We start from the raw sequence: 25,725 nt of genomic DNA on the forward strand, positions 1-25,725 counted from the left end.
GAAGCACGGTATGTGGATATAGAATATTCCATTAATATTGTAATAACTTAAGTGAGGCAACTCAACAAGACATAGACGTTTATTCAAACGACATCACAGGTACACAAAACAACATCTATCTTAGGCACAGTCTCTCCATATTGGCTCTTTACTTGGGCGTAAATCGTTCTCCTTTTCTAATGTTGACATCCTTTCCAGTCTAGTCTATCACAGTGCGCACCTTCTAGCACTAGCCTGGATGGCGGTGCGCTCCGCAGAGTTATAACAATATAAAAAAATAATTATCGATTATATTGCAACATCTTTTTAACAATTTGAGCTCTTCTATAAGACAAAATTGTTGTTACAAATGTGCGAGTCAGACAGTCGTTCAAAGCCGTCCATTTTATGAGACCCAACCGACCCATTACGTAAAGGCCTTCCTGACAATTATCCGAAGGACCATCTAGCCCAGTGGTTCCCAAACTTTTTAGTCTCGTAGACCCTCTTGCCATGTTTTCCAGTTTTCGGTAGACCCCCTGCATTTTTTGTAAGATTCATCAACCTCAAATGTGTTTTTTTCTGTGATTTCTAGGCCATACATATTCATTGATGAAATTCAAATTAAAATAAAGCAAAATAAAATAACGCTTTAAAATAAGATGTTACAATTTTAAAATGTTATAATAGAGAAAAATTCATTCGATTAAAATTCAAAGGATTAACTAAGGCACAACTCATTAATGGGAAATGAAATTTAAAGTCACGACATGCTTCAATGAGATCCGCTATCGTAGACCCCCCATTTACAGGCCATAGACCCCCAATTTATTTTTTCACTTCCGTAGACCCCTTGGAAGTCCCCATAGACCCCTGGGGGTCTATATAGACCACTTTGGAAATCACTGATGTAGCCGATGCGCCCCTGTGTACATACTTTGTACAATTTAATGCTCTGTAAATTTAGAGAGCAGCCGATTGTGGGTTAAATCTCGCTGCGACACATTCTCAAGAAAAAGCAAAAGGGCAAACGAATGTACAAAGTGAAGTAACTAAATAACTGCACGCTATATAGTATGGTGTAGCTAGGTTAACATTACAATGATTGTGAATGGGGTAGATTCTGTCCTTTCAAGCCTTGTTATGTATGTCCCAGAGAGCTTTCACGCCACTTCAACTCAATCTCATTGATTATCTGCTACTTAATGTTTACACTAGATGACAGCAAGCGGAAACAGACAATCCAGCCTCCCCCCCCCCCAAAAAAAAAAAAGAGAAATATAAATTGTTATCATCAATTCTTTATCTTGTTGCATCAATTTTTCTTGATCATTTCCTTAGTGTTTCTACCCTATTTAAATGATTCCTTTCTCTATATAATAATAATATATATAATTCTCTATATAATTCTCTCTCTCTCTCTCTCTCTCTCTAATCTATCTCTCTCTATCTTTTTTTCTACTTTCAATTGTATTTCTCATAGAATATTCTTTCTGATTAGGAACTAGGAAAACTAAAAAAAATATATATATAATCTATAAACGCTTTTTGTAAGAAAGTTGAAAGTTGCCCTGCTGAAGTTGTTAATACAGGGGAAACTATCCTTTAACTTCTCCCGACAAGATTGTTTTCTCCAGTTATCTCCCTTCAGGTTAATGTTTTTTTTTCCTTGGCTTAAAAAGATTTTTAAAAAAAAATAAGATCTTGATCAGAGTTACTTAATTGTGTGCCCCAGACGCCATGCGATTGTATTACTGCACCTCATAGTGCAGGTACACGCTAGAAGCTGGAGCTCAAACACAGATTCCCCTGACCCCTAGCTGGTTAAAAGGTAAAGTAAAAAAAAAAGTATCCCTTCCAGACCTTGCTGTTATCTATGGGGCAGATGGTGTTAAGGTCATCGGTTTCTTTGGCTAACGGTAAACCAGCAGGGTGTCATGTGGCCAGCACAACGATCAACAACCTTTACTTTTCCCAACTTTAGTCAGGCACCCTAAAAATCCCGAAAATTAAAAATTCAAGTCTTCACTAAGATTCGAAACCAAGTGCTGTATCACTCAGACACCACGCTGGCTAAGAGGGCGCTACCTCTTTTTTTTGTCCAGGTTTGGGAAAGGAACGTCAGAAAGAAAAGTTTCATGGTCATCTTTGGACTTTGCCTGGTGAATATTTTTTAAACTTTTTTTTTTCACCTAAATACGCATGCATACTATTTTGTGAACAATTTGTATCTGATCAATTGTCAATAAATGCTTTGTCGTGACCTAATGTCTGTGGAGAGTTTGTTATGTCAATGATAGACGTAGTGCTCTGTGCTCTGGCATAAGACATTTAAAAACATGCGTTGAATATTTTATTTTAGTGTTTTGTTACCAGTCTATCATTATGTTTAAAATTTTGATTGAATGTCTATTAAATATTTTTTTTATATTATATATATATATAAAGGCTTCTTCCATATACGATTTTTTAGGGGAGATTATCTCTCTTGATAAAATAAGGATTTATCTGTTTGGATTATGCGGATGGTGGGCCTATACAACTGAAAGAAGTGTGTTACATTGCATGGATGTTACATTGAGTTTACAGCCTCCCCAAGGAAACAAAACAAGTATCCACCTATCATGATAATGTATAGTTGCTGTTGCATGAAACTTAATGTCAGGACCAGCGTAACACTTTGAGACTAAAGCTGTCTCACTAAATTAGCATGTCTTACATTCATCTTGTAAACTGTGTACCTCGTCAGCAAAAGTGAAATTATAGGCCTACCGCATTTCAATCACATCATTCATTTTAACAAACCGCTTTTCATAGTACTTAGTTCAATATTTCTTATAATAGGAATTTTATTATTAGTTTTCTATATTTAGCTGTAATGATGCAATGGACGGAACAATCAATCAGTTCAACAAAATATATCGACATTTAAAGAGAACATATCATTTAATAGCGTCAATAAAAATACAAAACTTTCGTCCATATAGCTGCGTTCATCAGTTCCTAGAGGTTATCAACATAATTCTATACATAATGTTAACTGAATTATGAGAGGGGTGTTTCCTGTATATGAGTAGGTTACAGTGACCTTCTTAGTGAGGGTGAGTGGCGGTAGAGTCTTTCAAGCACAAGTCACAGAACTTCCGGCAGTACTTGTGTCCAACTTCAGGGTCCAAGCAGACGGGGTTGACGGACTCGTTCAGCAGGGCGCAGTCAGTCACTGTCATCATGTCGCTGCAGATACTCGGGTGTAAGGTCGCTGGGAGAAGAAAGGTAAAGATTGCACACACCTGAGTAAATACAAGTGATTACAGAGTGGGTTGATGTGTACATGTGCTAGCTGGGTTGATGTGTACATGTGTTAGCTGGGTTGATGTGTGCATGTGTTAGCTGGGTTGATGTGTACATGTGTTAGCTGGGTTGATGTGTACATGTGTTAGCTGGGTTGATGTGTACATGTGTTAGCTGGGTTGATGTGTACATGTGTTAGCTGGGTTGATGTGTACATGTGTTAGCTGGGTTGATGTGTACATGTGTTAGCTGGGGTGATGTGTACATGTGCTAGCTGGGTTGATGTGTACATGTGTTAGCTGGGTTGATGTGTACATGTGTTAGCTGGGTTGATGTGTACATGTGTTAGCTGGGTTGATGTGTACATGTGTTAGCTGGGTTGATGGGTGCATGTGTTAGCTGGGTTGATGTGTACAATGTGTTAGCTGGGTTGATGTGTACATGTGTTGGATGGGTTGATGTGTACATGTGTTAGCTGTGTTGATGTGTACATGTGTTAGCTGGGCTGATGTGTACATGTGTTAGCTGGGGTGATGTGTACATGTGTTAGCTGGGGTGATGTGTACATGTGCTAGCTGGGTTGATGTGTACATGTGTTAGCTGGGTTGATGTGTACATGTGTTAGCTGGGTTGATGTGTACATGTGTTGCTGGGTTGATGTGTACATGTGTTGGATGGGTTGATGTGTACATGTGTTAGCTGGGTTGATGTGTACATGTGTTAGCTGGGTTGATGTGTACATGTGTTAGCTGGGTTGATGTGTACATGTGTTGGATGGGTTGATGTGTACATGTGTTAGCTGGGTTGATGTGTACATGTGTTGGATGGGTTGATGTGTACATGTGTTAGCTGGGTTGATGTGTACATGTGTTAGCTGGGTTGATGTGTACATGTGTTAGCTGGGTTGATGTGTACATGTGCTAGGTGGCGAAATGAAAATGTTAGTATGTTAAAATCTCAAACAAACAATGCACCCATTTGAAGGTGAGGCCACAGAACTTATCACAAACAATGCATTCATTTGAAGGTGAGGCCACAGAACTTATCACAAACAATGCATCCATTTGAAGGTGAGGTAACAGAACATATCACAAACAATGCATCCATTTGAAGGTGAGGCAACAGAACATATCACAAACAATGCATCCATTTGAAGGTGAGGCAACAGAACTTATCACAAACAATGCATCCATTTGAAGGTGAGGTAACAGAACTTATCACAAACAATGCATCCATTTGAAGGTGAGGCAACAGAACTTATCACAAACAATGCATCCATTTGAAGGTGAGGCAACAGAACTTATCACAAACAATGCATTCATTTGAAGGTGAGGCCACAGAACTTATCACAAACAATGCATCCATTTGAAGGTGAGGTAACAGAACATATCACAAACAATGCATCCATTTGAAGGTGAGGCAACAGAACTTATCACAAACAATGCATCCATTTGAAGGTGAGGCAACAGAACTTATCACAAACAATGCATCCATTTGAAGGTGAGGCAACAGAACTTATCACAAACAATGCATCCATTTGAAGGTGAGGTAACAGAACTTATCACAAACAATGCATCCATTTGAAGGTGAGGCAACAGAACTTATCACAAACAATGCATCCATTTGAAGGTGAGGCAACAGAACTTATCACAAACAATGCATCCATTTGAAGGTGAGGCAACAGAACTTATCACAAACAATGCATCCATTTGAAGGTGAGGCAACAGAACTTATCACAAACAATGCATCCATTTGAAGGTGAGGCAACAGAACTTATCACAAACAATGCATCCATTTGAAGGTGAGGCAACAGAACTTATCACAAACAATGTATCCATTTGAAGGTGAGGCAACAGAACTTATCACAAAAAAAACAATGCATCCATTTGAAGGTGAGGCAACAGAACCTATCACAAACAAACAATGCATCCATTTGAAGGTGAGGTAACAGAACTTATCACAAACAATGCATCCATTTGAAGGTGAGGCAACAGAACTTATCACAAACAATGCATCCATTTGAAGGTGAGGCAACAGAACTTATCACAAACAAACAATGCATCCATTTGAAGGTGAGGCAACTTATCACAAACAATGCATCCATTTCAAGGTGAGGCCACTTATCACAAACAATGCATCCATTTGAAGGTGAGGCAACCTATCACAAACAATGCATCCATCTGAAGGTGAGCCAACAGAACTTATCACAAACAATTTACATGGCTTATCTTTCACCTTCTACCTCTAGACATATTTTTTACACCTCAGCAGCGAAACTCTGGCTAGAAGAAGAAGATAGAAATAAAATTCGGTGCAACATTAAATGGTTTAGGGTGAGCGGTGGTTAAGCGTTTGGCTTCCCAACCTGGGATCCTAGGCTCTAATCTCGGTGAAGACTGGGACTTTGAATTTCGCGATTTTTAGTCCAGCCAACTCAAATAGGTACCTGACTTAAATTGGGGAAAGTAAAGACGGTTGGTCGTTGTGCTGGCCACATGACACCCTGCTCATAAACAACTGACCAATGAAACGGATAACCTAACCTTAACATTATATGCCCTATAGATCGCAAGGTCTGACAGAGGGAACTTTACTATTGATAGATATATTATTGATAGATATATTATTGATACATATATTATTGATACATATATTAGTGATACATATATTATTGATAGATATATTAAATGTTTGTTGCCATCCGTACAAAATCTAACGAAAGCAGTAGTTGTGGTTAAACTAGAGATCAGTGGGCTTTTGAGTGTTCAGAAATGTCGAAGGTAAGCCTTTCCATTTGCCAGCCTCAAGATAACCAAAGATCTAATTCTAATTTCAAAAACAAATTGTCGCTAAATAGAAAAAACAAAGATCACGAGAATTGAACTTACGACATTGAACTTCATCCGAGAAGTCCCCACAGTCGTTATCTCCGTCACACTGCCAACTCTGGTCAATACAATGTCCATTCTTACACTGAAACTGGTTGGCGTTACAAGCTGAAATAGTCAATTAGTAACCAAATAAACTTCTTAGGCTCCTGTGTTGCATGATTCAAACTATGTTAATAAAATACAACCTTTTCCGTTTTATTTGAAAATATTACTTCTAATTATAATGATTAGTTTAGTAAATATGCGATCCCGACATTTAAAGCAAACATTCACATTATCTGAAGGGATTATAATAATATTTTTAAAAAATCTATTTGGCCTTAAAAAATGCGTAACAAACTTCTTAAGTCTTTAAAGATTACTGCATCTGGGTTTTTCTTTGTGTTCGTCCTTGTCTTCCTTTAATAATAACTGTACGATGTCCGTCTCTTTGCGAAGACATTTAATATTGCTAAACATGTATCCTTTATGGCAGCTTAATCCATTCTGATTCTTTTTATTTTCAATCAATGTTAATTTTTTTTTAATTTCTGTTCTCAGTTTTTAATGATTTAACTAGACCCTGTTTCAGACAGTCTAATCTAAATAAGCACTGTACATTATAAAACATACAATTATGAGTGTAAAGGAAAGCATAGATCTCAACGGTTCTCCCGACAGAAGGTCACCATTAACGAACGCATGTCAAAAATATGGCCAACCACTTACTGCAGCCACGCTCGTCACTAGCGTCCTGGCAGTCATCGTCCCCGTCACACTTCCATCTGCCGTCGATACACTTGGAGCCGTCGATACACAGGAACTGGGCGGCAGAGCAGGAGCCGGCTAGCAGATAGAGACATCCACGACATGCAATTAGTTTTAAAGACCAAGTTCTTAATTAACATGGGTCTCATCCAGACTTATAGACAGCAACCAACACACCTCTGAAGTACATAGAATCAGTGGCGTAACTAGGGCGGGAGGAGGGGGGTGTCCAAATTTGAAAATCATCCCGGACCCCCACCTGAGGGTCCCCTAAATAGGTGTCCTAAATTTGTTTTTAGATTAAATATTACGCCATTATCTCATGGTATGGTGTCGAATGTCAAAATGCAGGGGCCCCTAAAGAGGTCAGGCTCCCCGGGCCACCAAATACCTAGCTACGCCACTGCCTAGAATGAACTTTTCCTACCACCATAAACAAAAGTACTAGATAATTTGTGTTATTATTAACATTCTTCAAAATCAATGGACTATTTATAGTTATGACACTCTATCTGGCTCTCTGGAAACACTCTAAAATATGACACACCTCAAGAACTTGACAGCTCGGGTTCAAAAGAACGTGACACCTAATAGATTTAGTCTAATAAATGAGCACCAAATACTTGGCGACACGAAACGTCTAACTGCTCTAATAAACTCGTAATAAACTAGTACTGGACATTGACACTCACTTTATATAAGGCCACCAAAGGTCTTCGAAAAAATGACAGAAACGTCACCGAATTATCGCCAGTTCTTTCATGATGATCACATGTATAATATCACGTGCGATTTTCACGTGGAGTGTTCATCCCAGTTCTTTCATGAAGGGATACTCGAATTTATGGGGAAAAGTACATGTCTGGGGGAGTTATAAAAAGGCTGTTCTGATTCATTCAGGCTGTTCCGATTCATTGTAAGAGATAATAAAGGTCACGGGCAAAGGCGTTTACGGGGGAAGGTTATCTTGCAGTTTTCATGCAAGTATTTCTATTATAAGTTCGAAGAAAAAAGAAAGGGGGAAACAATATGTAGCCTGAAAACATATCAACGGGCGTAGCCGGTGGATAATGCTAGTGATAGTAATAAATCTGAAAGCATATCAACGGGAATAAGAAAAATTAAGATATTTGTACGCTCCGCGGAATCAACGTTTGATACACAAATTAATATTTATTATATGGCCTCCTTCAGTCGCAAAAAAACTAAGGATCATCTCATGGAAATGCCTGGTCGTAATGGTGTAGCTCTACACGCAGCTGATGGATATCCAAAGGAACAGCGAGTGCCGATGCAGGCTCTGCCATGGTGTAGCACTGAGTGCTGCCTAAGGGTTGGCGGCTTATGATTTTTCCCCAGGGTTGAATCCCGAAGCCTTTCCAATGATTAATTATGACTGCAAGGACATGGGTTATGGGTAGCGAAACCTTCTATCCGAAGCTTACAGGTTTAGGCACTACACTAAGGCTGGTTGGCCAGCGTACGGGGCGGAATTGGAAAACAACGCCCTGTCGAATATCGCGGTGGAGGAAGGTACAGTCTATTCCACATACGTCGAAATCAGTGCAGCGATTTTGGGTGTGGCTAGGAAATATATCCCGCAGACCTATCCCGGCACACGGCATAGACCAGCTTGGTCCCGAGAATCAGATAAGAGTTGTCAGGGCCAGGGGGAGGTGCGAGGCGTAGAGCGCAGAAGAAGGGCACTTCTGAATGCCCCAAAGAGTTTAACACATTGTGTCGGAAGGCCAGGTGGCCCAACCTGTACGGGCGGACCTCTGGAGGGATACCTGTCACAGGCTGGATCTTCGGGATACTTCCAAAGCTTGGCGTCTTCTTCGTAATCTTGAGGCCAAAGATTCGACGCGTACAGCCACCCCCATTATTTACAAGGAAATTTAAAATTTGTCGTCAGACTTCTGAACAGTGTAGCAAGATGTACTTAATTAAATAGAAAGTTTAATTCTAATGTCTTTCATAAGGAGAAAGAGAAAAGAGAGAGAAAGAGAGAGAGAGAGAGAGAGAGAGAGAGAGAGAGACAGAGAAGGGTATTTTGCTTTCGATATAATATCAACACTTAGTAATAATCAGAAATGACGTCATCACTTACTGCAGTTTCTCTCGTCCCAGCCATCCCGGCAGTCATTTTCTCCATCACAAAGCCACGTGGCCTCAATGCACAGCCCGTTGTCGCAGTGGACTTCCCCAGCGGAGCACTCAAGCTTATCTAACAATGGAAACGACATAATTCAGTTTGGAGGCTACAGTATGTTATTATTCCGGCCACGTTATTATGACTTAAGTGTCAAGTAAAACTGTCTACTACGTTCACCATTCCGTGTTTGTGTGGACTTGGCTATTTGGCCTATCAGAGGATCCTCTTTCCTTTTTTATACATTTTAAAACCCAAAATATACTTTAAACATTTTTTTTCAAAAAAATCTAACATAAAACAAAAAAAAATCTAAAATTTACTTTAATAGGATTACAACGAGAGTTTGTGTTATCACACAAACTCAGAGGCGGTCCCAATCAAATTCACCAACGATTTAATCGTTTAAAGAAATTTGGGTTAATTTTTACATAAAAGCAAACAGTGCTTGATAAGACTCTTATAATTCTTCTGGAATAAGCAGATTAGCCTAAGATCAGCATAGAAACCTCCCGATACAGTGTGAGCTGATTACCTACTTTTTTAAAATTTTTACTCAAATGTCAAATCCCAATGTTAATAACATTTATTTAATTGTTATTGCACATTTTACAATAATACTTAATTAAAATTATAAACAGACTTAACATCGAATAAACAGGTTTCTTTGGTTATACTTCAAATGGTATAACGTTGTGCTGTATCATTTACACTTCAAATACCATCTAGATGTGTCAATGCATATTTTGGCATATATCTAGAAATTTTAATATTATATTTTCCCATGTATCTTCTTTTACCAAGTTATAATTTTTCCAACTTGGTTGGCACCCCCAAAATGGTGTCGACTGGTGCGGACCGCACCTCTCACACCCCCACCTCCTAGTGACGCCACTGCTCCAAAATATATCTCGAGATTCCATTATTATCTGTTTCAATGTGTCTGCTTTTGCCAAGCTATAATTTTTGCAACTTATTTGTCACCCCCAAAATGGTGTCGACTGGTTCGGACCGCACCCTCGCCCCCCCCCCCCAAATGACGCCACTGCTCCAAGATACCTACTTCTTCCCAACAATTTCGATTAATATATTGAAGTAGACTTAGTAAGAAATAAAAAAAAAGGGCCTGCACAACTTAACAGGTTTACCATACGAACAGAATAGGCTAGTAGGACTTTACTATTAACCATTAGTAGGCCTACTAATCTGATCATTAATCGCTCTAGACTCTATTTACTTAATAGGTCTAGACTAGATCCAGAATATAGAATATATATAGAATCTAGATCTAGACAAGATCTAGATTTCTTGACTAGTTCTAGACATGATATACATCCAGTTTAGATCTGGATCTAGACTCTTGAAGTTTTAGATCTATCTAGGTCTCGATCTAGAATCTAGATCTCGATCTACAATCTAGACTAGGTCTAGAAAATGTTTGTAAAATGTTTTACATGTTTCGGATGTTCCTTCAGAGTTGAAGATAGTTTACTTCCTAGTCCAGACCTCCCGCAGGACGACGGGGGATGGGAGCGGGCAGGGTTTGAACCCGGGACCATCGATAAATTCAAACGACAGTCCAGCGCACAAACCGCGCGACCAGGCAGCCATCCTAGACTAGGTCTAGACTATAAAGACTCTAGTTAAAGATCAAGAACTAAATCTATAGCCTAATCTAGACTAGAATCTAGACGAGATCTATAAATCTATAAATAGAATCTAGATCTACTAGATCTATAATAGGTTAATATTATGATCAGAATTAGTAGGCCTACTACTGGGTTATAGATTCACTTCTTGATGTGATACTACTGCTTACATAATAAATAAATCTGCACCCCTAAGTTGTTAGAAGATATACTATTTTCTTAATGGATTATAAATGTAAATTTTGTTCAAATTGTTTAATACAATTAAATCTAAATCTAGATCTATGTCTGGCCTCTATTTATTGTAATTTAGATTGTTGTCAAGTGTATAGCCTAATGACGGTGTTTTTTTTAAAACTTACAATTGAAATGAAGTTCGTATTAAAATTCTTTTTTAAGAACAACATCTAAATCAATATTCTATTTCATGAGTTAGTTAATAAATGGAAAATCTATTTTATAATGATTCATTGATACTTTTTCAATTGTGACCTTAGATGCATTTTTTTTTGTACCTATGCGCGAATCTATGAATGAGGCTTGATTTATTAATGAAGAAGTTTGTAAACTTTTTAATAAGACAAAATTCTCCTGAATTTTTCTCATTGAAAATTGGTGGAATTTTTTAAAAAATCTGTTTGCATATACAATTTTAAAAATAGATCGTTCACTTTCGGAAAAGAAAAAAGTAGCCGTTGCATCAGAACTCTGAATGATCTAAAATATCATGATGTCCGATTTTCATTTTCTCTTCTAGTTTCTGAGATCTAAACGGGACGGACGGACAGACGGACAGACAGGCCACACAAAACTAATAGCGTCTTTTCCCCTTTCGGGGGCCGCTAAAAAAAGATAATACCTCCTTTATACTAACTACAGAGCAGTTATGTAGCTCTTAATTATGAATGAATGTAGAAAGTATCGAATATAAAAGGATCGAACCTAAAAATGATCGAATATAAAATGCTATAATGACTTATGCAAGACTTACGGCAGTCAATTTCATCAGACATATCTCCACAGTCATTGTCACCATCGCACTGGAACTCCTTGGCTATGCAGCGATTATTGGTACATTTGAACTGGTGTTCCCCACTGCAGTCAGTGACTGAAATAAACATTCAGCGGGAAGGAATCTCTCATATACGATAACATCATCAGGCTGGCGTAGCTCGAATTAAATTAATCATTGAGGTATTTATGTATAGATGGCGCTGCTAGGTGTAAGCAAAACATAGACTAGCGCACATTTAAGATCTGACAAACTGACACACAGGTAACGTACAATTATAAAATAAAGAACTTTTTCTAACTTAAAAGTACACTACAATTTATAGAAGGAAAAAAAAACACGTTAAAATACAAGAAAAGTAATATTTTTTTCAAAATGGTGCCGGTATATAATATCATGTTATCGGCGAAATGCAGACATTGTATAGCCTGGCGTTTTGGGGGCAAAGTAGGTCTACTCTCCCTATGCATTCTATAAAATGTCTAGGCATTCTACAATTATAGTTACAAATATCTTGAAACTATCGTCTCAGATGAAGGAACCTAAACCTGAACTTCTGGCCACAATTGTACAGTCCACAGCAGCATTTACAAAACTCAAAACAATACGGAAAGACAAGGGCCTAGCCCTCGAGACTAATATCAGGCTGATGTGCTCCGTAGTTATGTCACATTCTTATAAGCTTTCGAAATCTTGGACACTGACTTCAGAACTAAATAGGAGGATCCTAGACATTCTTATAAGCTTTCGAAATCTTGGCCACTGACTTCAGAACTAGTTAGGAGGATCCTAGACATTCTTATAAGCTTTCGAAATCTTGGACACTGACTTCAGAACTAAATAATAGGATCCTAGCAATGGAACTGAGATGCTACGGAAATATCCTAGGTATCACATACAAAGACCGCATCACAATCAAAGACATTAGAGACTGGATTAGATCAGCGATCGGACCCTAAGAGGATCTGCTAACTACTGTAAAAAAATAAAAACGCAAATTAAATCTCCATGACCATATCACAAGGTCTTAGGAGCTCGCAAAAACCTTTCTTCAGAGAACAATACCAGAAAAAAAAAGAAGAGGCAGACTGAGAATGCGATGGGAGGACAGCATAAAAGAATGGACGGATCTGTCATTTAATAAATTCTATCAAAGGCGAAAGACAAAGATGAATGGAGACAGACGGTCAACAGATTCAAGAATACATTTAAGTAAGAGGGAAGTAGAAAATATCTTATTTAGAAAGATATTTATAGATTTAATATAAATAAGTGAAATCAATAACAGCATTTCTTAATTATATAAAAAAAACCTTATGCAGGCCCATTTTTTTTACCTTATGCTAATCGCAATTTCAATTTTCAAATTATTTAATAATTCTTTGAATGAACTAATCGTCATTGCTAGGATCCGCCTCTCTAGTTCTGCTGTTAGCGTCCAAGATTTACATGACAGTGGATTCAATAAGTCAAATAAGTTTAGACCATACAGTTGTTGGCTTTTTTCTTTTTAAAAATGATTAAAGAGACTACTCATTGTTAATTCCCACCACAGTTGGCCTCATCAGATTTGTCGGTGCAGTCTTCCTGAGTGTCACAGACCCACTCCTCTTGGATGCAGGCCCCATTCTGACATTGGTGCTGATTGGCACCACATGTGGACGCTGTGGACATTTTTATGATTTGCATAAAATTTGTTAAGATACGAATATAGTTTTGTGTTTTTGTATTGCATTTCATGAAAGCTGTAGACAATATTAACCAAATTAATATTATATCGGTTCTGTTAGTAGACGTGCAAAGGTATTATAGTCTATAGATTCTATATAATTATATAATAGATTCAATAAAAATTGAATATTCATATAATCAGTCCCATATCTGAGATAAATTTCGCATTTATTAATGACTAGGTAGTTCTTCATACAGGGAAAGCATGTCATGTTTTATCTCAGGCATAAATAAACTATATTATGGAGAGAAATGAATTAATAACTATCAGATTTTAATCATTTGGTCTCTTATAGAACTTTGTTAGGAAAATACAATTTATATTGACCTCGAGTGCTCTTAATAATATATTTCTGCTTCGTACATACGTAATTAAAGATGTGTTTAAGATCGGTCTGCATTGCCTTAAATATTAAACATTTGAGTGCTTTGAGTTTCCATTTTTCTTTTAAATAGAAATCTGCATCTCCTACAGGCGCCATACTAAACACCATATGAACAGGGCTGAATCCTAGACAGGAGATCCCTTCTATACAACTAGTTCAGGCCCACCGTTTGGGAAATGGTTAGACAAAGTACCTCAATGGCGGCAGATCCATTATAGCATTTGTTCGTGACCACCACAGACGAGCTTGCAAAGCTCATGTCAGTCTGAGCTCAGCGTTTCCCCCAAACACCTGTTTGAAATTGCCGCTAAGTTCAGCACCAGTCGCTTTACTAACTTAGCAATTTTTATCGAGTGGTTGGGGCAGAAAACATGCAATTCTTATCTTATCTTATATAATACAGACGTTAAGTCAAAAAAGAAGATGATTACGTCCTACGCGTCATGCATTCAGTCATGACACCAATGACATAAATTCTGCCAAATCACTGGTTTTCCTGGCTAGCTCAGGCAACCCATACCATGCTCTAATAGCACTAGGGAAGAAGGAGCATTTGTACAAATTTGTCCTAGCATATTGGATGTGGGAGAGTACACAATGTTGTGTCTTTCAGAGTATTTTATTAAATTTTGTTATTGTATTTGAAGATTATGGTTCAGTGTTTTATGAATAATTTGCAGCACTCTGTAATCTAAATAATGCTAGAAGAGTAGGACGTAAACAAAAAGATTACCTTGTCTTCTATATACACTTTCTTTGCCTAGTTTCTTCATGAATTTCTTTGCAGATCTTTTTCCACTGGTGGACGCTACGGATATAAAGAACAATAACTATGTTAATGTTAAAAGAGGGGGCCATTATTTAACTCAGATATTTGAATTGTTACTTCAGCAAAGATAAAATGATATTTAATCAATCGTATTGATAGACAAAGAACGCAAACTTAAACCTTTATGGCCATATCACTAGGTCCTCAGGGCTTGCAAAGACCTTGCTTCAAGGAACAGTACCAGGAAAATAAGAAAAGGCAGAGAGAAAGAGATGGTAAGACAACATAAAAGAATGGACGGACCTGTCATTAAAAGAAATTATATCCCAGGGAAAAGACAGAAGGAAATGGAGAAAGGTGGTCGACTGATTATGAGTGGTAACCAACGGTTAAATAGAGTAGTGGATAGATGAAGGTGAATGATAGGCAACTGTTGAAACAAAAATGTGGTGCCGTAATTTACAGCAATACTTAAGATAAATAGGTAATTACACTGACTCACGATTGACTTCCGGTAAAAGAACCTGGCCTAAATTTTATTTTTTAATTTTCAATAATGGAAAAAAACGTAGAAAATTTACTCTAGGAGTTGGTTTTCCGTGCTGCCTTTAGGCGCTCAGTAAACACAACTCTGCCCAAGTGGGGTGCCGAACCCTTCTAGGTAGCCAAGTCAAGTTCAAGCGCACTTGGCCTCTCAACCACGCTTCCCACCTTTAACAAAATAAAGAGAACACAACGAAGAAATAGGCACGCACAAAAGTACCACCAAGCTCGCCTAGCTTCCTAAGGAAACATGTTTATTAGGAAACAAGTTGTTTTGTAAAAGGAGAATCAGACATTTCAACATATTTGTAAGTGTAAGATATTTAAAACGTTTTCTTAAGTTTTAAATTGAAAACTTCGTTCAGAAAGGGAAGTTATCACGGCCCTAGCCCATACTTCCAAGACTGCAGCCATGGAAGCGGGCTGGTTACTAACAAGCGGGCCATCGTGTCGACAGTCCAAGGCGCATACCACACGCTCATACAGCCATCTATCTTGAGGCTGAATTTGTAGTCAAAATAACTAATTTTATAAAAACTTTTTGTCTTTGATCTACAGAGGTTTAAGTACAAGCAACGCATAATACAAGACAGAATCTAAAAGAGCGAGTTTTTTCCCCCTTTTACATCTTTTGATCTATGGAGCAGACGATGTAAAGGTCATGTGATTCTGTAGCCCACAGTTAGCGAGGATGTCATGTGGCCAGCACAACGGCCAACCGCCTTTACTTTCCCCCAACTAATGTCAGGTACCCATTTTAGCTGGGTGGACTCAGAGGCTCCCTAAAGATCCTGAAAGGGTTAAAAAAATTCCAGTCTTCACCAGGATTTAAACCCGGAACTCCCGGTTTGGAAGTCAAGCGCTTTACCACTCAGCCACCGCGCCTCCAATAGAGTGTGTTACATCAGGACAATGTGGAGGTGCACAGCTAGTACTCACTGCAGTTCTGTTCATCCCATCCGTTGCCACAGTCGTTGTCTCCGTCACACAGCCACTCCGCCTCAATACACAGGAAGTTGGAGCACTTGACCTCACCCACACCACACTGGACATTCTCTGAGGAACAAAATGCACGTAGAAGTCGTTTTTTTTTTCTAATTGGTTCAAATTATCGAATTAAACTGTCAGATCAAATCATCAAGTGAGGGAAAGAAGGTAAAAAAATATAATAATAATAAATTCATAACGCCTCGAATCGAAAAATAAAACAAAACAAACTAGATTTATACAAAGACTTTATTTTAAAACCCTGCTTTCGATTAATGAAATTGTATGAATTGGTTAGACTTAATGAGGTAATTAATTGTTAATAGATCAATTTTTAACCAAATGCATACAATACTATTTAGGCCGTTCGCTAAACATTGTAATAAAGCCTTTTTTTTATAAGTACTTCAATAACTCAGCACGGAAACCTTCTCCCTGATACTCCCTTCCCGTCCTTCTTACTGCTTCACAAAAGTGATTGGACCATACTACATTGACCTACATGTTTTAACAAAAATCTACTTAGCCGTAACGCTAAAAAAAGGGAGGGGGGAGTCTAGTATAAAAAAATAAAAACGAGCGAACTACTGTGACAGTATACTTTAAGACTATTAAGATAGGGATTGCACGAAGGAGCTAAATTGATAAAAAATGATTTGACTAAAGGAATTACAAGAAGGTGCTAAAGGAATTACAAGATTGTGCTAAAGAATTTACAAGAATGTGCTAAAAGAATTACAAGATTGTGCTAAAGGAATTACCTGATTGTTCTAAAGGAATTACCTGATTGTGCTAAAGGAATTACCTGATTGTGCTAAAGGAATTACCTGATTGTGCTAAAGGAATTACAAGATTGTGCTAAAGGAATTACAAGATTGTGCTAAAGGAATTACAAGATTGTGCTAAAGGAATTAAAAGAAGGTGCTAAAGGAATTACAAGAAGGTGCTAAAGGAATTACAAGAAGGTGCTAAAGGGGTTGCATGACGATGATAAAAGGATGAAAGGAAGTTGCTAAGTGGATGACAAGTAGAGATGAGTAGAGTTGCTGAAGTATTCACTCCAATGTGTCTGTGAAATGAACCTAACCTACCACAGCCAGTCTCGTCCGTCATATCGTGACAGTCGTTTTCGCCATCACACTGGAACTCTCTGCTGATACAACGTCCGTTGTTACACTTCAGTTGGTGTTCACCACTGCAGTCCCTTGCTGGAATAAAGAGGGAGACTTCAATTTGAGCATCTGATAGATTCAAGAGAGACTTCGTATTCTAGCTATGGATAGATTCAAGACAGACTTGATGTTTTAGCAAATAGATACAATCAAGTGATCTAGAAAGACTTGACGTGTTTGCTAATGATAGATTCATGAGAGAGAGACGATGATTTAGCAAGATCCAATAATTTAATGTTTGAAGTGAAATTTTAGATTTAGCAAGTAGTTCACAATGCCAGCATTTATTTTTTTTTTGTTGGTTTTTCGTATGTGTGTTTGTCGTACTTCAGCAATCACAAAAACCATGTTACATCTAAAGCTTTATTACACTGAATGACAAACAACTACACACATAGTAAAGATCATGACACGAAATATAGTCAGTACATAGTCTAACAAATGTAAACAAACACTAGGGGCGACTATTAAATAAACAAATTCACGACAGTGTTGGTGTGAGTTTCTACACTATTTACAAACAAGTAACACATAAAAAAGTAACAAACAATTCCTCCTATAATCTGTCATTCCTTTAATTTCTTGTAATGACCAGAATAGAAGGATTGACCTTCGCACAATGAAGCTCTTTAATTTGTATTTACAGCCCAGTTCATGATTTCCACGTAAACCAGTGCGCAAAATGCTCATGAACGTGTAATTATTCATTAAACTCTTTACTTAATACAAGCATTCGAGTCGAGTGCGGGAATTCCCGCTGAATCGTGGGTCAATAAAACGTTTTTTTTAAAAGACGTGCGTGAAAGTTTTTAATGAGAGACTAATTCGGTTTTTAGTTTCACAAAGATACACTTTAGCTGTTCAATTTCCTTAAAATCGTTTGAGATGTTTTCGAAATACCCGTCCACCCAGTGTCTAGTTTCCGTGTTTAGTTCATGTACAGTAAGCCAGATAATAGGAGGAATTGTAGATTAAAAAATAATAATTAAAAAAAAACAAACAGAAAAACAGTCTTAGTTCTTGCCGTTAAAATGAAAGTATATATGGTACTAAAATAAGTATGGTACCTATATTCCGCATTAAACAGAAAAACAAATTTCACTCACGACAATTGATCTCATCGGAGTCGTCAATACAATCATTTTCAGTGTCACAGATCCAGTCTATCTGGACACACTCTCCATTCTTACAAGGTGTCTCATTAGCAGCGCATCCAGCTGTGGAAGAAGTAGAAAGTTACATTACATTACACTCCATGACATTATATAGTCGCCATAGAAACAATCTCCATCGCAATGGCAATAAAACACTCCTCTTAGACCTTGAAAATTATGGGGGTAGATTATACAAAGGTCATCTGTTTTAATGGCCGACGGTGAACGAGGGTGTCCAGCACAAAAACCAACCCATTTAACTTTCCGTAACTTGGGGACGTCCATTATTCCCGACTTACCTGTCTTCAATGAGATTTGAACCCAAGACCCAAACGCTTTACCGCTCATCTACTACGCCACCAGAAAACCTCTACATTTGTTCTGTGATTTTCTTTTGCTCTATATTGCTCTATAAGCTTGAGAAGTGACATCCAATGTCCTATATTGTTTTCAGACATCGTCCCAGAAATGAGGATTGCAACATTCTAACTCAAACATTCGCACGGTGCCCCCGCTGCTGGTAAGAAGGAGAAACAATGTCTTCTATTTTTTTATGACTGTTCCGTCTCGATATGCCTTAGAATCAACATGCTTTTGATTCGTTTGGGAACATATATGCAATGAGCACACATTACAGAATCTTAGGGCTTTTGCTGTAGACAATTTGATCGCCTCAAGCCCTAATTATCAAGCCAACTTGCAGGAATCAAACTCCGATTCAGTTTAATTATTTCAAGCTGGGCACCTTGTGTAGTCAACAATTAACGACAAATTGTAATATAGACTTAGACTTAGAATAAGTGAGCGTAATTTAAAATGTAAATAACAGGTATAGCTCGTTGGAAAGGTCCAGAGTCCAGACTGACATTCTCTTGGTCTGAATCTTTATTAAAAAGAAAAAAGTAAATGCAATAACTAATTCAAATCTTGAAATACTTTGATCTCAGCACTTCCCTACCCAACCCTTCCTCCCCCTTCAGTGCTGTAAAATTCCTGAAAATGATAAAGTAACAAAATAAAAGTTCCCCCTTTCAGACCTTGTGGTCTATAGGGCAGATGGTGTATAGAACATCTGTTTCTGTGGCCTACGGTTAACGAGGGTGTCATGTGGAAACCACAATAACCAACCGCCTTTACTTTCCCTACTAATGTTAGGTACCCATTAGAGCTGGGTGCCCTAAGAACCCGAAATTCAAACTCCCAGTCTTCACCAGGATTCGAACCAAAGACCCCCGGTTCGAAAGCCAAGTGCTTTACCGATCAACCACCGCGCCTCGAAAATGATCAAACAAAACAAAAAATAATAATAATAAGTGCATTTGATCAACGAAAAGTTCACGCCTTGGAAATGTTTCAAAAGGTAATTCAATCTTCCTACTCACCTCTTTTGGCTTGATTTTTAAAGATGTCTTTAACATTCTTTCTGGCAAGACAAACGCTGTCAACACACACAAGACAAGAGCTATGTGTTTTACTGAAATCATTTTTTGTTAATATATTGAAAAGCTTCGCCAGTGTCTTCACTTTGCTGTGTGTGTACTTAAACCCATATGCTGCTTATATAAGTTACAAAAAATCAAAAAGTTTGTCTCTGTTTGGAGATAAGATCTCTTGGTCTAATTTTCTTTTTTTTTGTAACAATATAACAATCTTCACGTTACAGAGTTCTAAAAAAATATGGCTTTCAAGAATTAGTATATTAGTGTTACTGTTGATTGCCATGTTAATGACCTATTCAATTTGCTTATAATAGATGGACATTAAGGGTGGGTAGTCCTATATTCTCATCACTGCTTAATCAGCCACACAGATGGATGGATGGATGTGGATGGATGGATAGATAGATAGATAGATAGATAGATAGATAGATAGATAGATAGATAGATAGATAGATAGATAGATAGATAGATAGATAGATAGACACTGTTAAGCAATCATAAAATGTAGGTAGCAGAGGCGTAGTGAGCATAAGGTACGCCCGGGGCATCGTACTTTATTGGCGCCCCCTACCTCCCAGTTTCCATGAACATCGTCCAAACCTCCATTTAAAAGGACATTTATAAATTAAAGAAAAGACCAAAAAGACTAAAAGACCTGTACTGAATTTTTAAATTGAAATGCATGTACTGTACACTACAAACACCACGAGGACTCTAATCTATCATATCTAATATGTTGTAGAAATACAAACAACTCCTGGCCCAAATGAAGGATTGGGTAGACAAGGGTCGAATGGAGAAGGCCAGCTACTTGGAGTATATGAAGACATGATTACGTATTAAATATTTATAGATTTTGGCCAACGTTTCAAAAAAGGTCATGACTTTATGTCCTGATCTTCTTCTGTTACCATGGAATCTATTCTGTAGCTCAAAAGTGTCTCAAACATTTCTACGTTCTGTTCGACTATTCCCAACCTGTCAGGTTTAAAGACACAAGACCCATGAAGACATTTGGCAAAGTTCATGACCTTATCTACTGGGAAACAAAACTGAGTCACTGTGATAAGAAGATTTTCTAATTGTTTCGTTTCCTTTCAAGTATAAGACGCTCCAATATTTTATAAAAATTCGATGACTAGACAATGAGATGTTTACAGAACAATCTTATGCTTCCATAAAGGTGGGAGGTGGGGGGATGTCAAAGATGGGGCCGAAACTGCTTATTCTAACTATTTCCTATTATTGTAATATCGATTTTTGAAATGCAGGTATTGCAGTGTACTGCAGTGTTGCTGATTCAAAAGCCACGCTTGTAACGTACATACGTATGTTTCAGTGTATGTTTCAGTGTATGTTTCAGTGTTTTAAATCTAGTTTAGTTTGACAAGGAAGCATTGATAAGAGAAACCATCCAATCCAATGCATACATTATAGATACAGTGACACGATTTACAAATGTGAAAGAAATAATGAAGCAATGATTTTATTCTCATCAAACGTCTAGATGTGTACCTAGGATTCCAAACTTATAGTTGCAGGATTTAAATAAAACAAACAAGATCAACAAAGTAAAAATAGTATTACTTATTTCCTTCCGAAAATAAAATAAAATGTACATGTAGTAGCCTACATTCTAAAACAACGACCATTTCGCTATCTAGTTTTAGCGGTTCTCAAACGGTAAAGCCACTCTATTCCATTTTACCAACGTTTGTATCTTGTTCAGTGTAAGTGCGGTGCCCTTTGGTGTTACATTTTTGATACTGCATTTATGCCCCTTCCCACCAGTAAAAAAAACCCAAAGATAAGTAGCTATTAAAAAGATCTGTCAATGTTCGCGTCTAGTGATTGTACTATAAAACACCAGATACACAAAGTTGCAAAGCAAAAGGAACAAGAATAAGATAAATACATTAAAAACAAACAAATATTATATGAAACGTAATTATGTACGATATAGGAGCTGTGGCCGAATGGTAAAGCGCTTGGCTTCTGAAAAAAGGGTCCCGGGTTAAAATCCTGGAGAAGACTGGGATTTTTAATTTCGGGATCTTTGGGCGCCTCAGAGTCCACCAGCTTTACTGGGTACCTGACATTATTTCTCTTTCAGACCTTTGCGATCTATTGAGCAGATGGTGTTAAGGTCGTCTGTTTCTTTAGCAAACGGTTAACGAGCAGGGTGTCATGTGGCCAGCACAACGACCAACCGCCTTTACTTTCCCCAACGACAGTCAGGTACCCAGTACTCAGGGACGCCATAGAAATGCCGAAATTCTAAATCACAATCTACACCGAAATTCGAAACCAGGACCCCAGGTTCGGAAGCCAAGCGCTTAACCCCTCAGCCACCTCGCCCTCGGGGAAAAGTAAATGTTCACTCAAGGCTAAAGAGTCCTCAAGTGGACTATTTCAACTTATACCACCATATCTGTCAAGTATGATTTCTCTCCCTTGTTTAAAATACCAACCAAAATAATTGATAAACAATAGTTATTTAACTAGTTGGTCAATTTTTTTTTTTTATTGATTCTTGTATTGTCAGGTAAAAGAAATAATTGCGCAAAATTTCAGCTTAATCCAAGATTGGGTTTGGGAGAAATGATGTGTACAAAATTTTACCAGACAAACAGACAAAGTGAGTTAACATAAGCTTTGTAATAAAAAAATAGTTTTTATCCTCGAGTATAATGGCACTGCACAACGACGTCACGACAATACAACAGGACTAGCTTAGCGACATATGATGGAGATTTTCACGATATGTTTGTAAAAATGTTTTACATGTTTCGGATGTTCCTTCAGAGTTGAAGATAGTTTACTTCCTAGTCCAAACCTCCCGCAGGATGACGGGGGATGGCAGCGGGCAGGGTTTGAACCCTCGACCGTCGATAAATCCGAACGACAGTCCAGCGCGCTAACCGCACGACCAGGCAGCCATCCATATAATAAACCAATGTCTTCAATGTTTCCAACTATAATACAAATAAACCTGTCACCGTCTACCAATTAAAAAACTCAGGAAACCTTCATTCTGATGGGCTAAAAAAATGCCCCAAAAAAGTGTCATAAAACGTTTGACAGAAAAACCTAGCTTAGGAGCACATTCCTTATTCCGTACACCGGTTACACCAAAAAGCTAGGTTTTTTTAATAGTTTTTCCGCCATCGATGAAAATCTTTGATAAAAAGAATGCGGCAAGAAAGCTGTCACGTGTGCAGTATCTTCCAATGGGACACAGAGAAATGATCAAGATTTCATTTTTTTTTAAATATAAATTATTTTTATTACTGGCTATTTGGTTTTGGATGATTGATTCCTTTGGAGGAGTCGGGTGGGTGGAGGTGGGAGGGTATATGGGGCAGTTTTGTCAATTCTTAATGGAGCTCATTTTCTGTTACTCCATTGGGTATCTGAAAGAGGTGGTTGTAAAATCGTAACCAATTGTGCTCCAAAAGCCAAAGATAACTTTGTTTCGTCTTAATTTGTTCTTTCTTACGAGAGATTTTGTTTTTTTGGTCTACAGATTTTTTGTAATGGATAAAAGGTGTTCCTTCTACTGACTCTTTTGTTCTGTGCGATGCAACACCTGGATATACCATGAGATCACGTCTGCAAGGAAAAGTCTTAAATTAGAGTCACACTCCGTTGTGTTGGAATTGTGTGTACACTTTCGTTACAATATAAAGGATATTAATTGTAAGGCAAGATAAAAGGAATGTGAATTTAACCTTGACCTGTTTTGACATTTTAAAATAATGTCATGTTGTTGAAAAATTAGTTCAGTGAAAGTCCTTGACATTGATGACAGAAATACATGAGACAAAAGTAGGTTTTAATAAAAACATTAAATCTTGTTCTTTAAACCTAAACTTTTACAACACAGACATTAAGTAGACTGAAAAAGTGTAATTATGTTTGTTGCCTCCCTTCAATGACTCTCCCCGTCTGAAAATAAAATTTCATACACTAGAAAAAAAAACACAAATATTTTATATAAAATAAGTATTTGATTAAGATATCATGTGTGTATACTATAGTAAGATGGACTTAAAAGATGTAAAGATTTTCAAAGATCATGGAAAGTCAGCAAGAAGGAGAGGCCTTGTTATATACAATCTAAATGCATGAAGTAGACTTAAAAGATGTCAAGATTTTCAAAGATTATGAAAAGTCAGCAAGAAGGAGAGGCCCTGGATCACAGAGTGTGCGTATACGAGAGGTAGGAAAAAGGCTGAAGGCGCCACAGTGTCTTATGATCAGGGCCCCCCTGTGACGGCACCCCCCTCAATGTGGTGAAAAAATAAACTTTTCTTGCATTTTAACGAAGCTTATTATTAATTTATTAGTAGTTAAAATTTAGGCAATCCATCACTGAGTACCGGCATCCATTTTTTACAACAAAAAAAAAAAAGCACTGGTTATGACTACAAACACCCAGCCTCTGACCGCACCTCTGTATCAAGGATTGACTTATTTAGTCACATTAGAACTTGCATAGGGACGATGGCCCATTCACTCTTGTGAAATGTCACAGATTAACAATACATGGTAATCATAGTGTGGTAGACCGAGATCAACCGTCATAGATGGTCCGAACACTGACCTGTGGCAAGTGGAGACCCATAGTTCATTGCCACGTCACATGTCTGTTAGACCTTATTTAGACGTGGCAATGATCTATTTGTCTCCAATGCCTACAGTTTGCGTCCTCGCAGGTATCCTAAATATATTGTGGTAAACATGATATGGTAATCATGGTGTGGTAAATATTGTGAGGTAAACATAGTGTGGTAATCATGATATGGTAATCATGGTGTGGTAAATATTGTGAGGTAAACATAGTGTGGTAAACATGATATGGTAATCATGGTGTGGCAAATAGCGTGAGGTAAACATAGTGTGGTAAACAAGGTATACCACAAATAGTGTGGAAAACAGACGAGCAGACGGTGTGGTAGACATAGTGTCGCCCTGTTGTATCTTTAGAGAAGAGTCAGAAAAGTTGTGCAATGTATAGCGGTCTATGTTTGTCTTGGAGCCTCGGGCCTCAATATATATTGATCAGTTTAGTTTGGTTCCCTTGTCATTGCTAGAAAGCGTTGCCAAGTGTAAGGTCCGTGATTCAACTATACTTTGGAGATAATTTATCTTATCTTATCTTATATGACACAGACGTTACTTCAAAAAAAGAAGATGATTACGTCCTACGAGTCATGCATTTAGTCATGCATATTAACCAATGATCTTAACTCCGCCAAGTCACTGGTTTTCCTGGCTAATTCAGGCAACCCATTCCATGCTCTAATAGCGCTAGGGAAGAAGGAGTTTTTGTACAAATGTGTCCTAGCGTACGAACGGGGAATGTGCCTTTATCTTTGTTTATTAAATTTTGTTTTTGTATTTGAAGATTATGGTTCAGTGCCTTATGTATAATTGCTACTTTATTTATGATTATTTATTATATTATTTATGAATTTATGATTCATTGTGTCCTTCTGAGAATTCGATATCGAAAACAATTGTACTCTTGTACTGCTTTTATGTTACATTTTTAAGGTTTACTCATCCTTGCATATAGTTTGTCTAGACATTAAGAGGCCGCCACATTGTGGTTAGTAATAAATAAACCCGTTATGTTTTTATTACTTTACGTCAGCAAATTTCCATTTTTAACAATTTTTTCCCCACGTACACGTGACCTCCGCTGATAAGATTAGAAGTCAATGTAGAAAACATTGTCAGCAGCAACAGAAAATGACCTGCTCGTGTCTGTTATCTCTAGGGCAATGTCTCTATAAAACTAAGAGAAAAGATTCCTGA

General features: G+C 37.7%; 1 protein-coding gene across 1 annotated transcript; it reads right to left on the reverse strand.

The window, feature by feature from the left end:
* Positions 1–2,906: 2,906 nt before the first annotated feature.
* Positions 2,907–24,536, reverse strand: LOC106058013 (sortilin-related receptor-like). Its single transcript, XM_056027579.1, has 12 exons — positions 24,509–24,536; positions 19,846–20,016; positions 18,416–18,526; positions 17,229–17,345; positions 16,090–16,206; positions 14,572–14,646; positions 13,272–13,385; positions 11,701–11,817; positions 9,019–9,135; positions 6,870–6,986; positions 6,159–6,266; positions 2,907–3,238 (listed from the first exon to the last, which is right to left on the reverse strand). Exons 1-12 carry the CDS (start codon positions 24,534–24,536, stop codon positions 3,072–3,074), a joined length of 1,359 nt encoding a protein of 452 aa, XP_055883554.1. The 3' UTR covers positions 2,907–3,071.
* Between the last annotated feature and the right edge of the window lie 1,189 nt (positions 24,537–25,725).

This window comes from Biomphalaria glabrata, chromosome 4, assembly GCF_947242115.1.
Source record: "Biomphalaria glabrata chromosome 4, xgBioGlab47.1, whole genome shotgun sequence".
NCBI classification, from domain to species: domain Eukaryota; kingdom Metazoa; phylum Mollusca; class Gastropoda; family Planorbidae; genus Biomphalaria; species Biomphalaria glabrata.

Coding starts and splice junctions, on each gene's coding strand:
- LOC106058013 (XM_056027579.1), bottom strand. CDS start 24,536: ATGAACTATGGGTCTCCACTTGCCACAG. Junction 16,207..17,228: donor GACGGACGAGACTGGCTGTG/GTAGGTTAGGTT, acceptor TTTGTTCCTCAG/AGAATGTCCAGTGTGGTGTG. Junction 6,987..9,018: donor CTGGGACGAGAGAAACTGCA/GTAAGTGATGAC, acceptor TCTATCTGCTAG/CCGGCTCCTGCTCTGCCGCC.